This window comes from Muscardinus avellanarius (assembly GCF_963383645.1).
Source record: "Muscardinus avellanarius genome assembly, chromosome: 5".
Lineage (NCBI taxonomy): Eukaryota > Metazoa > Chordata > Mammalia > Rodentia > Gliridae > Muscardinus > Muscardinus avellanarius.
The window spans coordinates 12,523,041-12,539,119 of NC_137790.1; the positions used below are offsets into that span (position 1 = coordinate 12,523,041).

General features: G+C 37.6%; 1 protein-coding gene across 1 annotated transcript in view; it reads left to right on the forward strand.

The window, feature by feature from the left end:
• PAXBP1 (PAX3 and PAX7 binding protein 1) overlaps positions 1 to 16,079 on the forward strand; it is a gene marked incomplete at its 3' end in the record, with an annotated part of 42,516 nt that overhangs the window by 20,066 nt on the left and 6,371 nt on the right. Inside the window, exons 10-17 of the mRNA XM_080695567.1 lie at positions 73 to 188; positions 2,570 to 2,769; positions 3,967 to 4,111; positions 5,029 to 5,150; positions 6,214 to 6,290; positions 6,995 to 7,061; positions 10,503 to 10,649; positions 12,435 to 12,589. Of these exons, the coding sequence (XP_080551693.1) occupies positions 73 to 188; positions 2,570 to 2,769; positions 3,967 to 4,111; positions 5,029 to 5,150; positions 6,214 to 6,290; positions 6,995 to 7,061; positions 10,503 to 10,649; positions 12,435 to 12,589 (1,029 nt within the window). The remainder of the gene's footprint in view (positions 1 to 72; positions 189 to 2,569; positions 2,770 to 3,966; positions 4,112 to 5,028; positions 5,151 to 6,213; positions 6,291 to 6,994; positions 7,062 to 10,502; positions 10,650 to 12,434; positions 12,590 to 16,079) is intronic.

Consider the following 16,079-nt stretch of genomic DNA (forward strand, 5'->3'; position numbering starts at 1 on the left):
TATAAAGCTTACTGTGGCTCTGTTTGGGAAAGAGGAGTCTCTTATCTAATTTGGGAATTTGATGTTATTTAGGACACGTCGTAGACAAGCCAGAGAACAAACCGGGAAGATGGCAGATCACCTTGAAGGCCTTTCCAGTGATGATGAAGAGACTTCTACAGATATTACTAATTTCAATCTGGAAAAAGGTTAGTCTTGTATTTGGAAATGGGACGTGTCAGTTTGATTTCTCCATGGCTGTGGATTTTGATCATGAAATGGTTTGGATTTTTTGTGGCCTCTGCATTAAAAGCAGATTTTTTAATATCCATTTCAGTAATCAGTATCATGCTGAATTCTTGACAAAAAATAAAAGAATTTAGGGTTTACTTAGGACTTTCATAGCAAAATGTTACTCTTCAGAATTTTAAGTGACCATAAATGTGTATAACCATCAGGACAGGTCTGTTGCAGCCTCTCTGGCCTGGTCTGGAAAGGTGAAGCTGGACATTGGCCACATGACTCTGAAGACACTTCCTGATTGGGGGAGTCATGAATATTTTCAACCCAGAAGAATAGTTAGTACTGTTAGGTACAAGACATTCACAGAAGGATCCCCAAATAAATATCTTTCCTACCATTGGCTATACTTTTTGGAATTATATTGGATGCAGGCCTTTGGAGAAAAGCTTTTCTCCCACTTTTTATGTATTGAACATTTCTGAACACAAAAAAAATGTAAAAGAACAGCACGGCAGTCACTTGTTGCCCAGATTGAACGGTGCTCACCGTTTGATCATATTTGCTCTGTGTGTTAGTGTGTGTTACTAAACTGTTTGAAAGTAATTACAGTAGATCATGGCATGTCACTCCTAAAATGTCAGCATGTGTTTTGTAAAAACATTATTTCTGTATAATCTACAGTTCCATTATCACACCTAAGAAAATTTACTCATACTTTTTTCTTTTTGGTGGTACTGGGGTTCCTGGAAACCCTTCTACCTCCGAGCTACACTCCCAGACCTATTTTTTTTTTTATATATTTTTAATTGGAAAAAGGGCCTCTCAAGCCAGCGCAGCTGGCTTCGAACCTGCGCGATCCTCCTGTCTCCACCTCCCAAGCGTAGGGATTACAAGCGTGCGCCACCATGCCCGGCCACTGATACTTTTTAATATCATGTCCATGTACACTTTTTTTCAGTGGCATCTTAAAAAAAAAAAAAAGCACAAAAACTCTTGGAACTGTGTTTGTTGGTTATTTTATGTATATTTTTGCTTAGGTTTTCCAAGCTGCAATACACCTTAGGTTCCTGCTCTGCATTTGATTGTAACGGCTTTTTTTTTTTTTTTTTTTTTTTTTTTTTGGTTCTTAAGATTGAATCCAGGGGCATTCTACTTCTGAGCTATACTCCCAGCCCTATTTTATTTTTTATTTTGAAACAGGGTCTCACTAGATTGATAAGAATCTTAGTACTACAGTTTTCTTGTCTCAGCCTCCCAAATAGTGAAATTACAGGTGTGGGCCACCATGCCAACTTAAGAGTCATTTTTTAAAGAGATCAGGCCACTTGTCTTGTAGGAACCTCCTCCTTTCTGGTTTGTTTCATGTGCTCTCTCAAGGTATTTAGCTTGTTCTTTCATCCATTGCATTTCTTGTAAACTGGAATATAGGTCTGAGGTGTGATTAGATTCTGGTTAAACTTTTTTTGATGAAAAGTACTTTGTAGAGGTTGCTGTTTCTTATTAATTTCACATGACTGATGGTAGGTTGCCCCACAGTAAGTGTGTTAAGATTGATCCGACAGTGAAGGTTGTCAGTACTTATCTCTTCAGGAAAAGATTTCCTTTTCTCAAGTCATCTGAGACATCACAAGACGTAAGTAACCTTTCACTAAAAATTCTAGCATCCACGGCCGGGCGTGGTGGCGTGCGCCCGCGCTTGGGAGGCAGAGACAGGAGGATCGCGCAGGTTCGAAGCCAGTCTCTCTGGCTTAAGAGACCCTGTTTCCAAATAAAAAATATAAAAAATAGGTCTGGGAGTGTAGCCCGAAGTAGAAGGCCTTCCAGGAACCCCAGTACCACCAAAAAAAAAAAAAAAAAAAAAATTTTCTAGCATCCATTCAGGTGCTACTTGACTGTGTCAGTTATTGTAAATACCAGGAGACGTTTAAAGAGGTGATGTGATTACTGATCAAGATGCATAGATGTTGTTTACATAGTGATTTATGGACTGAAAAATTTGTACTTAATGCAGTTACAGTTAATATATTATAGTTACTGAAATTTGTGCAGTGTTGGAGAACAGCTGGTTACTTAACTAAGCATGTTTACAGAAAATTATTTATTGAAGAGAAGTTGTATATATTGGAACCTTCAAAGCAAGGACAGGCTGCATGTTAGTTTGCATAATAGACAAAATCTAAACTTGTTTATCCCTTATTCTAAACTGCAGTTAAGAAATTAGTTTTTGTTAATGAGCCTTATTTTATTGATGCTCAAACTTCAAAGAAAACAATGAAAATACTTAACTTTTTTTTTTACTTTATGCTAAATTATGGTTCCCTGTTGGATTTTGTTTTCATTGTTTTAGATCGAATTTCAAAAGAGTCCAGCAAGGTTTTTGAAGATGTGCTTGAAAGTTTCTATTCAATTGACTGTATTAAATCACAATTTGAAGCATGGCGGTCAAAATACTACATGTCCTACAAGGATGCTTACATTGGCCTTTGCTTGCCAAAGTTGTTCAACCCCCTCATCAGACTGCAGCTCCTCACTTGGACTCCTCTTGAGGTAGGTGGCTTCCATCACTGCTAGAAAGCAATGTAAAATGATTTGTGGGTAATCTTAGTCTCAAATCTAGAGGTACAATCCTAAGAAAATTATTTTGCAGGGGAGCTAGGGCATAAGCAGTAGTTAATACAGTCTATGCCTGGGAATAATTTTATGATCTTTTTAAGTTTGATTTTTTTCCCAAGAAAAAAATTGTTTTTAAATTTATATATAATTTCTCAGCTAAAATTATATGTAGTGACTGAGATATGAATATGAGTAGTGAGAACTTGGTCCTTTGATCATAAAGGACCATAGAACCTAGTGTGAAAGTATAATGGTATGGGTATGAAGAGGGAACTTAAACTAAGTCATTGGTAATGGAAATTGATAGGGTGAGACAGATGAAGGAGATGGGATCAATAGGGCCTTTCGGCTTGGCATATAAGGGAAGAGTGAGATTGACTGGGATTAGTGGCGATGCCTACCATAGGGTTCTGGACATTACCAGCCTATGGGTGGATCTCTGCACATGACTGATGTTGACTGGGTTGCATATGTAAACTGTTAAGAAAAGATGGCTGAGAGCGAACCACTGGAAACACAATTGGAATAACTGATCTCTGAGAACCATTCAGCTCACAGCTCCGGATACTCTTTGCTCTTTGCCAGGCCTGTTGAATTACATCTTGTGCACATATATTTTGGTAAACAGCAGAGGCTCAAGGCTCTGTGTATTGAGAGGTGTGTAGGGGTGTGTGTGGTGTGTCAGGGATTTAACCCAGGGATATTCTACCTCAGAGCTACACCCCCAGTCCTATTTTAGTTTTTATTTGGAAAGAGGCTCTTGCTAAGATATTTTATTCATTTTGTCTAGTTTTTACTTTTTTACAAACAGATGCTAAATCTAGTTTCTATTACTCTTAACCTGGCTGAAAGCAAAAATAGCTACTGTTTTAAATATTTAGTAAACTGGGCATGGTGGCCCACTTCTGTTAGTCTCAGTACTTGGGAGGCTGAGACAGGGGGATTAAAGGTTCAAGGACAGCCTCATCAACATGGCAAGACTCTCAACAACATAGTGAGACCCTGTTTCAAAACAAAAAATAAAAAGGGATGGGAGTGTAGCATGGAAGTAGAATGCCCCCGAGTTCCAATCTCTAGTACTCTCCCGCTCCCCCTGCCAAATATTTGGGTGACCATTTTACTATGTTTTAGGCAAAGTGTCGTGACTTTGAGAACATGCTGTGGTTTGAGTCTTTGCTGTTCTATGGCTGTGAAGAACGAGAACAAGAAAAGGATGATGTAGATGTCGCCCTACTACCTACAATTGTGGAAAAGGTGATTCTTCCTAAACTAACAGGTAAATTTCCTGTCGCTCCTGCGTTAAACATTTTAACTCCATTGGGTTTCTCAAATCTATTTATGAGAGTTTTTAAATCCAGGGCCTATTTACTCAGAGATATTACATGACAAAAAATTGTTGCACCTGGTCCAGAGATGGTTAAAGGATAGGGAACTATTTGAAGACCACTTTGGTGTGTCCCAAAGTTCAGGACAGTAATTGAGTTATAGATGAGTTTTAGAGACTGCAAGACTGCCTAAAGCTAAATTGAATACATAGTTTGAGGTGTAGGGGTGTGTGTACTTGTATGGGGAGCAATTTCAGTGCTTTCATCATTGTCTCAAAAAGATTAGGAGTCATTTTGGTATAGGAACCCATTTAAAAAGTTAGAAAGATTTTGAGTTTAGTTAGAAATTCTTGATGCTGAGACATCTTTTGGGATACAAATTCGTTTTTCCCCCTCCAATTTTTATATTTGTTGAGTAGCATAAATAAGAGGAATCTAGTGCCTCTCTATATCCTCTCTCTCAGAATTCCCAATTAGGGAATAGTTAATAGGACAAAGAAGATTGAAACTTGTGTTAGAGAGAGAGAAGAATAATAAATCAGGATTGATGTTTATAACTGGAGGACTGCTCGAGATCAGATTTAAGGGAGCTACAGTTTTCTTTTCTTTTCTTTTTTTTTTTTTTTGCAGGTCTGGGAATGGAACCCAGGGGTATTCAACCTCTGAGGTATACCCCCTGCCCTATTTTTTTTTTATTCTTTATTTTGAAACAGGGTCTCACTAAGTTATGGAGGACCTCACTAAGTAGCTGAGGCTATCCACAATCCGCGATCCTTCGGTCTCAGCCTCCCAAATGCTGGGATTGCAAGGGTGCGCAGCCACGCCCGGCAATTCTATATTTTAACACATCCTATTTTTTTCTTAATAGTGATAGCTGAAAATATGTGGGACCCTTTTTCTACAACACAGACTTCAAGAATGGTTGGAATTACACTAAAATTAATAAACGGATACCCCTCTGTAGTGAATGCAGAAAATAAAAATACACAGGTAATTTGTTCATTTATTTTTAGGGTAATTTAATTACTATCTTTAGGAGGGTTTTTTATTCTTCCTTTTGGGAATGAACAAGAGTTGAAAAAATGGTTATTTTAAACCAATTGGAAATCTAGTTTTCCCACTGGGGGCAATCTGGGTCTTTAAAACATGAAGTATACAAAACTGGAGATACTGGTTCTCAGTTTAAAAATTCAGTATCAGGAAGCCGGGCGTGGTGGCGTTCGCTTGTAATCCCAGCATTCAGAAGGCGGAGACTGGAGGATCGCGCTTCTTGGACAGCCTCAGCTACTTAACAAGGCCCTTTGCAACTCAGTGAGACCCTATTTAAAAAAAAAGAAGACTAAAAAATAGGGCTGGAGATGTAGCTCGGAGGTACAATGCTCCTGGGTTCCATCCCCAGTACTGCAAAAAAAAAAAAAAAAAAAAAATTAAAAAGAATTCAGTATTGGAAAAAGATGTTGTTAGTCAACTAAACTTATTTTTACTATCCCTCACCATCACACCTCCACTCCCAATCCGACTAATCTCTCCTTTTAAAAACTGTTTTGGGGAAGAAAGGAAAATCTAAAACTACTAAAATTGTTAATTCATAAATTTAAGTGTTGGAACATTTAAGCAACATATAAAACAACTAGATACTGTTTTATAACTAACTTCCAAACTTAAAATTGCCACCCTCCCTCAGTGGACATTCATATGAGCTAAATGTGAAAAAGGTGCTTTTAATTGTTGAATTTTCACTGCCTTAATTTCAAGAAGAAGCATGTCTTGTTATTTAAGCATGTCTATATTAAGCATGTCTGATATTAAATCTTCATACATTAGACTAGGGGTTTGAAAGATTTCTAAATGGCTTTGTTGCTTTAATTTCATTGTTGACTCACCTGATAGTTGTAACTATTAATGAGTTTAGGGTCATCAGTGAAGAAAATAAAAAATTTGAGGAAATAGTTCTCTCAAATCCAGTACTCAATCATATGGTTTGAAATTTGGCTTTTTTTTTTTTTATTATCACAGCCCTTATTTAACATGTGATCTATTTTTAACTCTTTAGGTTTATCTAAAGGCACTTTTATTGAGAATGCGAAGAACATTAGATGATGATGTATTCATGCCCTTATATCCCAAAAAGTAAGTAACTCTTAAGCACATTAAACATAGTATCCCAAAGGGACAAGCTCATTGGAAGCTGTTCTTTAGGAGAGTAAAGCAGTTAATGCTCTTTTGTTCTCCCTTCAGTATCACAAAATAAATTTCTATAGGTTCTTTTTTTTCTGTATGCGAGAGAGAGAGTGAGTGAGTGAGTGTGTGTGTGTGTGTGTGTGTGTGTGTGAGAGAGAGAGAGAGAGAGAGAGAGAGAGAGAGAGAGACAGACAGACAGACAGACAGACAGACAGACAGACAGACACAGACTGGGGATTGAACCCAAGGGCATTCTACCTCCAAGCTATACCCCTGGTCCTGTTTTATTTTTAGCAGGATCTTAATAAGTTGCTGTGGAGCTCCCTAAATTGCTGAGGCTGGCCTCAAACCTCTTGTCTCAGCTTTCAAGTATGGGGATTACAGGCGTATACTACCATGGACAGCTCCATTGGTCATAAATGTATTATTTTCTACAATATAATTGAAAATTTATCCTCCCACCCCCCTTTCCTTTGGTGCTGGGAATTGAACCCAGGGTCTCACACGTGCTAGGCCAATACTCTACTACTGAACTACATCCCTAGCTCCCTAGTTAATTCTGTTGTTAACATATTTTACTTGTAGAAATCTTTGTTTTTAGGACTTATGACTCAAAAAATATTTTATAATGGTATGTTTCTTTTCTTATTTAGTGTCTTAGAAAATAAAAATTCTGGGCCTTATTTGTTTTTTCAACGACAATTTTGGTCTTCAGTTAAGGTATGTATCCATAAGCTATCTTAAAAGACTTCAGATTTTGTTTGACTAAATCTATTCTATTTAGGAAGTATTTTTATTTTGATTAAATCTTTAGGATTAGATATACTTGTATATACGAAAGCTCAATTTTACGAACTAATTTTACTATAAGCATTTATTCAAGTTCAATATTTCCATAGAAGAAAATGAATTCTGAGTTTCAAAAGTGAAGCCCTTAACAAGTTGCCAGATTAAACAAGCCATAACTAACTTCTTGAGGAGGTAGAGTACAGGGTGTCAGGATATAGCACTGAATGAGAGCTGTGGACCTTTCGTGGTTACTGTCCAGCATAGTTGACAGATAGGTCATCACAGGAATGATTTGTTACGAAGAACTGGATTTCGAGGTAGTAATGGGACTTATAAGATGCACACCACCTTGACTAGTGATGGAGATCAGCCTGGGGAAAACTTAGGTTATCAGACCAGAGGACTAAAGGAACTTGATCATGAGGTGAGGAGATGAGGCTGAAAAAGGTATCTGTGGCTAGAGGTGGGGAAGTGGTAAGGAGCCCAGATGACATGGGCTCATGTGAAGGTTATAGGAAGACACAAGATTCTTTCCGTTTTTAAGATATAATTTAGATATATTCACTCTTTAGTGTATAGTTTTTTGAGTGAACATAACCATGTCTCTACCAAAGTGGAAGATCTGTAGCAGTCTGGGCATCTTCCCCAGTTCCAGGGTCAAGCCTGTCCCTGACCCCTCACCACTTCCCAGTCTGTTTAGGCCCTGTAGTTTCTTAGCAAGAATGGCTTAGTAATCGAATTAGGTTACGGAACTTTTTGAGTCTGACTGCCTTTAGAGAATGTGTTTGAGGTTTATCGGCATCCTGTAAAAAGCGCACTTCTTTTTGTTACAAATAATATTCTAAGGTAGATGTGCCAGAGTTGTTTTCTTGTTTTTTATGAAGCTGCCCTGGGGTTTTCTGATAACATGTTTCCGTTGCACTTGGGTGAACCAGCCAGGCACACGGGGGTGTGCCAGAGCGCTGCCGTTTCACTCTCCCCCTCCTCAGCAGCATGCACACTTGCTATTGTCGGTGGGGTGTAAGTGTGCTTTTGTGTGCTTATTGGCCACCTGTGTATGTTCCTTGAGGAAGTGTCTTTTGATAGCTTGTGCTTGGGTTGTAAATTGGGCTGTTTTTTTCCCCTCACTAAGCATAGAGTTCTATGTATGTTCTGGAGAGAAGTCCTCTGTCAGGAAATGATGTGCAAAGAGTTTTTCGTCTATAGCTCATCTTTTCATTCTTTTAATAGTATTCCCTGTGTAGATATTCTGAAGTCCAGCTTAGCATTTTTTCCTATTTCAGACTATACCTTAGTGTCATACTTAAATCTCCCCCTCAATGTAAAGTCACAAAATTTTTTCCTATCCCTTCCAGGAGTTTCATAGTTTTAGGATTTACATTTGGTTCTATAATCCATTTTTATTTTATTTTATTTTATTTTATTTTATTTTATTTTATTTTATTTTATTTTATTTTTTTGCAGGTCTGGGAATGGAACCCAGGGGCATTCGACCTCTGAGCTACACACCCTGCCCTATTTTTTATTCTTTATGTTGAAACTGGGTCTCACTGAGTTGCAGAGGGCCGCACTAAGTAGCTGAGGCTGTCTGCGAACCATGATCCTCCAGGTCTCAGCCTCCCGAATGCTGGGATTACAAGCGTGCACCACCACGCCTGGCCATTTTCAGTTATTTTTATTACAGCTATGAGGCCTGGATTAAGGTTCTTTTGTTCCAGTACCATTTGTTTAAAAGATAGCCGTTTTTCACCGAATTGCTTTTGTACCTTTTTCCAAAATTGGGTGACCATATATATGGGTCATGGAAGAGTTAGTAAAGCAGGCAAGGGTCATGAATAAATTGTCATTTTAAAAATTAAGTTTTTCGGCTGTGTGGAGCTAACACGTTAAAGTAGGAAGTATAGTAATAATGAAAGTAAGAACTAGTATTTATTGTATATTTACTATATACTAAGCACTGTGCTGTATGCCATACCTTTTTTTTTTTTTTCTCTCTCTCTCTTTTTGGTGGCACTGGGGTTCCTGGAAACCCTTCTACCTCTGGGCTACACTCCCAGACCTATTTTATATATTTTTTGGAAATAGGGTCTCTTAAGCCAGCAGGGCTGGCTTCGAACCAGCGCGATCCCCCTGTCTCCGCCTCCAAGTGCGGGGATTACAAGCGTGCACCACCACACCCGGCTTGTGCCATACCTTTTATACAGATTATGTAGTTGACACCTCAGGACATCCCTGTGAGGCTGACACTAGTAGTCTCCCTCTGTAAACAGGACAGACGTGGAGTGACCTGCACAGGGTTCTCCACTGGTAGGAGTAGAGGGGAATCTAGCTCTGGCCAGTCTGCTTCTTGAGTAGCCATTCTCAGCGGGGCTCTGAGCATTAATGCCTAATATCCTAAGGCCTCCACTGCGTCTAATGAATTACCTTTCTTCCTATTATCTATCATCTTGGGAAAAGTTGAGTTGACTTACTCAGATCACTTCCTGAAGGTTTACTTCCCTCCTAGAATCCTGCTTGAAAAGGGATACTCTAGAGCTCATGCTCCTAACCACCGCGGCAGCCACCAGGTGCAGGACTAGGTGAGGGTGGTATTGATCATGGAGGTGGCAGCTGGAACTGGAGGAGAAGCCAGATCAGTGGGAGGCTGAGTCAGATAAACTGAGGGGGAGGCAAGAACAGCTCCAGGCTTCTGGCCTGAACAGTTGGTTGGGTAGTGTTAGCAGTTACTGAGTTGAGAAATAAGTGGGAAACTAGAAAGTTTTGTGGTGGGACAGGGTGGGGAAGCCATTTTATGATAATGGTTTTCTTTTTAGAAGTGATGAACTGGAGTAGCTTGAGATGTCCAGGTGATATAACTACACTCTGATTTTTGAGATCTGGTGGCCATGCAGTGTTCTAGAAGTAACTTTAGGAAAATAATTTTATTGTTATATTATTTTCTATATATTTGTGGAAATATATATATACATATATATATTTCCATACATATGTATACACACACATACACACAAGTTAGAGCAAAAGGATCTCCTCTTTTCTAAGGAGGTCATGGATCTAGATTGAATGGAAGACCCTTTTTTAAACATCAGCGTTGCCCATAGTGCTTTCTACAATGATGACAAACGTTTTGTGTGCACTAACCAATACGGTAGCCATTAACCATGTGGCTGTTTAAATTTCAGTGGATTAAAATTTAAAATTCAGATTTTCTACCATCACAGGAAGCATTTGGACACTTTAAAATGCCTTATTAATACTTTGGCAAGGCATTCTCCTTGATATTTCATATGAGGTTTTATTGTATAACTGATTTACTTTGTACCTAATTTAATTGCTTAAAGGCTTATTGGTAACATTTCTTTTTCCTTCTAGCTATTAGGAAATTTTCTTCAGTGGTACGGCATTTTCTCAAATAAAACTCTCCAGGAGTTATCAATAGATGGCTTATTAAATAGATACATCCTCATGGCTTTCCAGAACGCAGAGTATGGAGATGACAGCATAAAAAAAGCCCAGAATGTGAGTTGGATGGCATTTACTGTACCTTTGAAGCATGTACTTAAATGAATCAAGTTTTTGTTGTTGTTGTTGTTTATTCAAAGGGAGATAGAATTTTTATGAAACTCTTTTTGATTATTGTACTTGGAGAAGGTTGACAATTTATCTACTCAGATAGTTTCAAACCCCCACAGCACTTTCAAGTACATGTTATTGTATGTATCTCTATTTACATCTTTGTATATCAATATTTTTATTGGTTTAAGTGTTAATTTTGGGGTAACTGAGTATTACTAAATAACTGCTATTTTACTCATTTGAAAATAATTTTAATACTGTCTTATTTTCTGTTTATAAGTTTACAAGGTACAGAGTTTACTACCTTAAAAATATATCTTTGAAACAATCACAAATTATTTAATAAAAATTTGCAAGTAGCAGATGTCCCCCCTCCCAGTCACATCAGAATACATCTCCACCAAGATGCCCCACACCCTCAAATATGTATGTGTACATTTCTTACCAGCATTGTTATTAGCTACGTGATTACAGTGTAGCCAGTAGCATCAGGAAATGAACATTGATATAATGCTATTGCATAATTCTTAGGAACCCCTCTGAGTGTACTTTTTGTCAGTAATATCATTAATATTCTTCACTGGCAAGTGAAATACCCAGAAATTGGGCTTGATGCTACACACCTATAATCTCAGCTCCTTGGGAGGCTGAGGCAGGAGGGTTGAATGTTCCAGATCAGACTGCAATTTAGGAAGAACTGTCTCAAAATGAAGTAAAAATTAGGGTTGGGGATGTAGAATGCTTGCCTAAGATGTGTAAGGCTCAGGGTTTATCGTCATGTGTTGCATTTAATTATTAAGCTGCTTTTCTCTTGGATCTAGATGAGTCCTTTAGTTTTAACTTAGCTTTTATAAAATGTTGACACTGTTTGACTTTTATAGATGATAGGACAGTTAATTTTTAGACTGGTCCTCAATTTTGGTTTCCCTGATATATTTTCATGATAAGATTCGGGTCCAGCATCTTTGACAGAAAGTACCCCAGATTTCCCAAGTGATCGTCATTTAAAGCCAACTTCAGTTACCTTATGACGTAATCCCTCATGTTTTGAGGAAGGGCTTTCTTTCTGACGTGAGATGATTTGCTTTGTCTTGTTCTGTATTTGCTGTGCCCTCAGCCCGGGAATTGCTCAGCACAGCAACAATCCTGGGTTCTTGTAGTTGTGAGCCTCCTTTACCCCTGTGGACTCTTGACTGCCCATGTTAGGCTGCCCTGTCCTAAGAAGGCAGGAGCTTCGCCCTTCTCGAGTTTCGACTCCTTGCAGGCTTCGGAGATACCCTGCTCAGCCTGCTGCGGCTCTTGCCCAAAGCTGCTGTATGCTTTCTTAATCTCACTCTCAGGCAACATGGCTTCCACTGCCAGCTGTGTGCTACTCAATGGCTTGTTCAGGAGGGTGAGGGACTATAGTTTGTTACTTAAACACACGTTTTTACCAAAAGCTGCTCATAAAGGAGAACTCAGTTCATTTATGGAATCTTGGAAGACTGGAAAATGATGCAGTTGGTTATGAGTTTATAACCTTAATTATTAATAATTGTAAAAGTTTTCTTTTGCTTTGAGTATATGTCCAAGCATAGTTAACATGGAAGGTTTAAAAAAATCCCTTCTGAGTAATTGCTAGAGTCTAATAGCAAGTCTAATAATTATATCCATTGTCTACACTCAACTTTTAGATATTTTCATTTATTCTGTTTTAACTATTCTATTTTACATCTCTCTTCTACATAGGTAATCAATTGTTTTCCCAAACAGTGGTTCATGAATCTGAAAGGAGAAAGAACTATTTCTCAGTTAGAAAACTTTTGCCGATACCTTGTACACTTAGCAGATACAATTTATAGGAATAGTATTGGGTGCTCTGATGTGGAAAAAAGAAATGCAAGGTAAAGTAATTTTTGTAATTACTTACTGAAAGGATCATATACAGTGTTGTCAGATTTAGTATTAAAATATTTTAAGTAGTCATGCTGTACATTTATTTAGTGTTGTAAACCTACCAAAACTATACATAACTGTACACAATTTTTTTTGTTTTCAGTTTTTATCATTCTTCAGTATGTTAAATTTGTAAAAGTTATTGGTGAAAAACATAAAGACCAGCCCTCAAGGGAATGTGTAAATCTGCTTCTTTGTGTGTTTGCTCAGTGAAGAATTGGAGAAATCAGAAGTTTTAGAATATCTTTTAGGATATCATGAACCTTTGTCCTTAAAGGTTCATTAAATACATGTAAACCTTATAAAAAGATGGTTACTTAAACCCAGAGTATATTGAAGTAATACCTCAGTTTTAGAGCTTTTCTGGTTCGTATTATTATTTATACCATAGACTAAAGGGTTTTTAGGGAATGATGTTTTAGGGATAAATTTTTATAAGAATTATGCCTAACTTTTATCAAGAATTTATAGGAAAGAATGAGTAAATGAATTTATACTCTTTCTGTGGACATTAATGCTGTGATTGTTCATGTAATTTGAGGATAAACATCTAGCATTAAAATATATAATAATGAGTAGTTTGAATTTTCTTTTCAGAATTTTGTGATGTCATATCCTTCTGTCAGTTTCAGTTTTATTTAGATCATACCATAAGTATACGCCTATAAGAAAACTCTTTTTGGTTGGATGTGGTGGAAACTTATAATCCTAGTACTTGGGAGGCTGAGACAGGAAGATGTCAGGTTCTCTGCCAGCCTCAGCTGCCCTCTGCAACTCAGTAAGACCCTATTTCAAAATAAGGCTGGGGGTATAGATCAGAGGTAGAATGCCCCTGAGTTCAATCCTCAGTACTAAGAAAAAAAAAAAAAAAAAACATTTTTTGTGTCCTCATTCCTCAAAAAAAAAAAGAACATTGTTTTCTTATAAGAAAATTTATTTTTCAAGATAAAATTTAGAGTAGATAGACATTTATTTATTTATTTATTTATTTATTTATTTATTTATTGCGGTACTGGGGGTGGAACCCAGGGGCTTTCTACCTCCGGGCTATAATCCCAGACCTATTTTATATTTTATTTAGAAACAGGCTCTCACTAAGTTGCCTAGAGCCTCACTAAGTAACTGAGGCTGGCTTTGAACCTGTGAGATCCTCCTGTATCAGCTTCCCACGTGCTGGGATTACAAGCGTGCGCCACCACGCCCAGCCATTTATTTATTTTTTGTGGTAGTAGGGGTGGAACTCAGGGGCATTCTACCTCTGAGCTATACCCCCAGGCCCTATTTTTTTGTTTTGTTTTGTTTTTATTTTTTTTATATGTTTACTATTTTATTTATTTTTAAAATTTTTTATTGGTGCATTATATTCATACATCATATTGGGGTAAAACCTTTTGTGTACATACATGTACACATCACTGATTTAACCCCTACCCAATTCCCACCCCATTCCCTCCCCATCCCTCCTTCCCTTGCTTGGCTTAGTGGTTGACTTCGATATGTTTAAGTACATTGTGTGTTTTAGAGATTTTGCTCTTTCTCCTCCTATAGGTTGCCTTGTTTGCTCCTCTATAGGATTTCCTTTTTCATCTAGAGTTACTCCTATGACCCATTTCTCCCTAACTCTCACATATTAGGGAAAGCATCTGATTTCTTATTTTTTGTGACTGACTAATCTCACTTAGCATAATGTCCTCCAGTTCCATCCATTTCCCTGAAAATGATGTAATTGAGTTTTTTTTAACGGCTGAGTAAAGTTCCATTGTGTACATATCCCACAGTTTTGTAATCCATTCATCTGTTGATGGACATCTTGGCTGGTTCCATAGTTTGGCTGTGGTGAATTGTGCAGCTATGAACATAGATACACATGCATTAGTTTGGTAGTTTGGTTTCTTTTCTTTTGGGTAGATACCCAGAAGTGGTATTGCTGGATCAAATGGTAGATTTGTTCCCATTCTTCTGAGGATTCTCCATACTGTTTTCCAAAGTGGTTGCACTAATTTTCAATCTCACCAACAATGTCTTAGAGTTCCCACTTCTCCACATCCTCACCAGCATCTGTTGTTGTTTGTGTTTTGAATGATTGCCATTCTAGTTGGAGTTAGGTGAAATCTCAGGGTAGTTTTGATTTGCATGTCTCTGATTGCCAGTAATGTTGAGCATTTTTTCATGCATTTATTAAATGGCCATTTGAATTTTTTTCTGAAGTGTCTATTTAGTTCGTTTGCCAATTTTGTTATAGGATGCTTTGTTTTCTTAGTGTTGAGTTTTGAGTTCTCTGTATATTCTAGATATCAGTCCTCTATCGGTGGTGTAGGTGGCAAAAATCTTCTCTCATTCTGTTGGCTTTTGATTGAGGTTCTTGACAGTTTCCTTTGCTGAACAGAAGCTCTTCAGTTTCATGGCAATCCTATGTACTGATTCGCCTTTTAATTTGTTGTGCCTTTGGGGTCTTGTTGAGAAAGTGTTTATCTGTGCCTATGTGTCACAGTGTTGGACCTATGCCCTCTTCAAGGAGCTTCAGGGTCTCTGATTTGATTTCCAAGTCTTTGATCCATCTTGAATTGACTTTTGTACAGGGTGAGAAAGTGGGATTAATTTTCTGTATATGGATAACCAGTTTTGCCAACAACATTTGTTGAAGAGGCTATCATTTTTCCAGTGTATGTTTGTGGCCCCTTTGTCAAAAATCAATTGGCTGAAAGTGTGTGGACTTGTTTCTGGGTCTTCTATTCTGCTCCATTGGTCTATGTATCTGTTTTTTTGCCAGTACCATGCTGTTTTATTACAATGGCTTTGTAGTATAATTTAAAGTCAGGTATTGTGATTCCTCCAGCATGGTTTTTGTTGCTGAGAATTACCTTGGCTATTCTGGGCCAAGGTAATTTTTGTTATTCCAGATAAATTTAAGGGCTGATTTTTCTATGTCTGTGAGGAATGTTCTTGGTAGTTTAATGGGCATTGCATTAAATCTGTAGATCACTTTTGGAAGGATGGCCATTTTAATGATATTTATTCTGCCAATCCATGAACATGGAAGATCCTTCCATTTTCTAAGATCTTCTTCGATTTCTTTTTTCAGTGTTTTATAATTTTCTTTGTAGAGATCTTTTACCTCCTTGGTCAAATTTATTCCTAGGTCTTTTATTTTTTTGTGGGAGATCCTGAGTGGAAGTGTTTTCTGAATTTCTTTTTCAGTGGATTTATGGTTGGTGTACAGGAAAGCTTCTGATTTTTTAAGATTGATTTTGTATCCAGATACCTTGCTGAATTTGTTGATCAGTTCTATAAGCCTTTTGGTTGAGTTTGTTGGGTTTTCTAAATATAGTATCATGTCATCTGCAAATAGTGAAAGCTTAAGTTCTTCTTTTCCTATTTGTACTCCTTTGATTTCCTTTTCTTGCCTTATTGCTCTGGCTAGAGTCTCTAGTACTATAT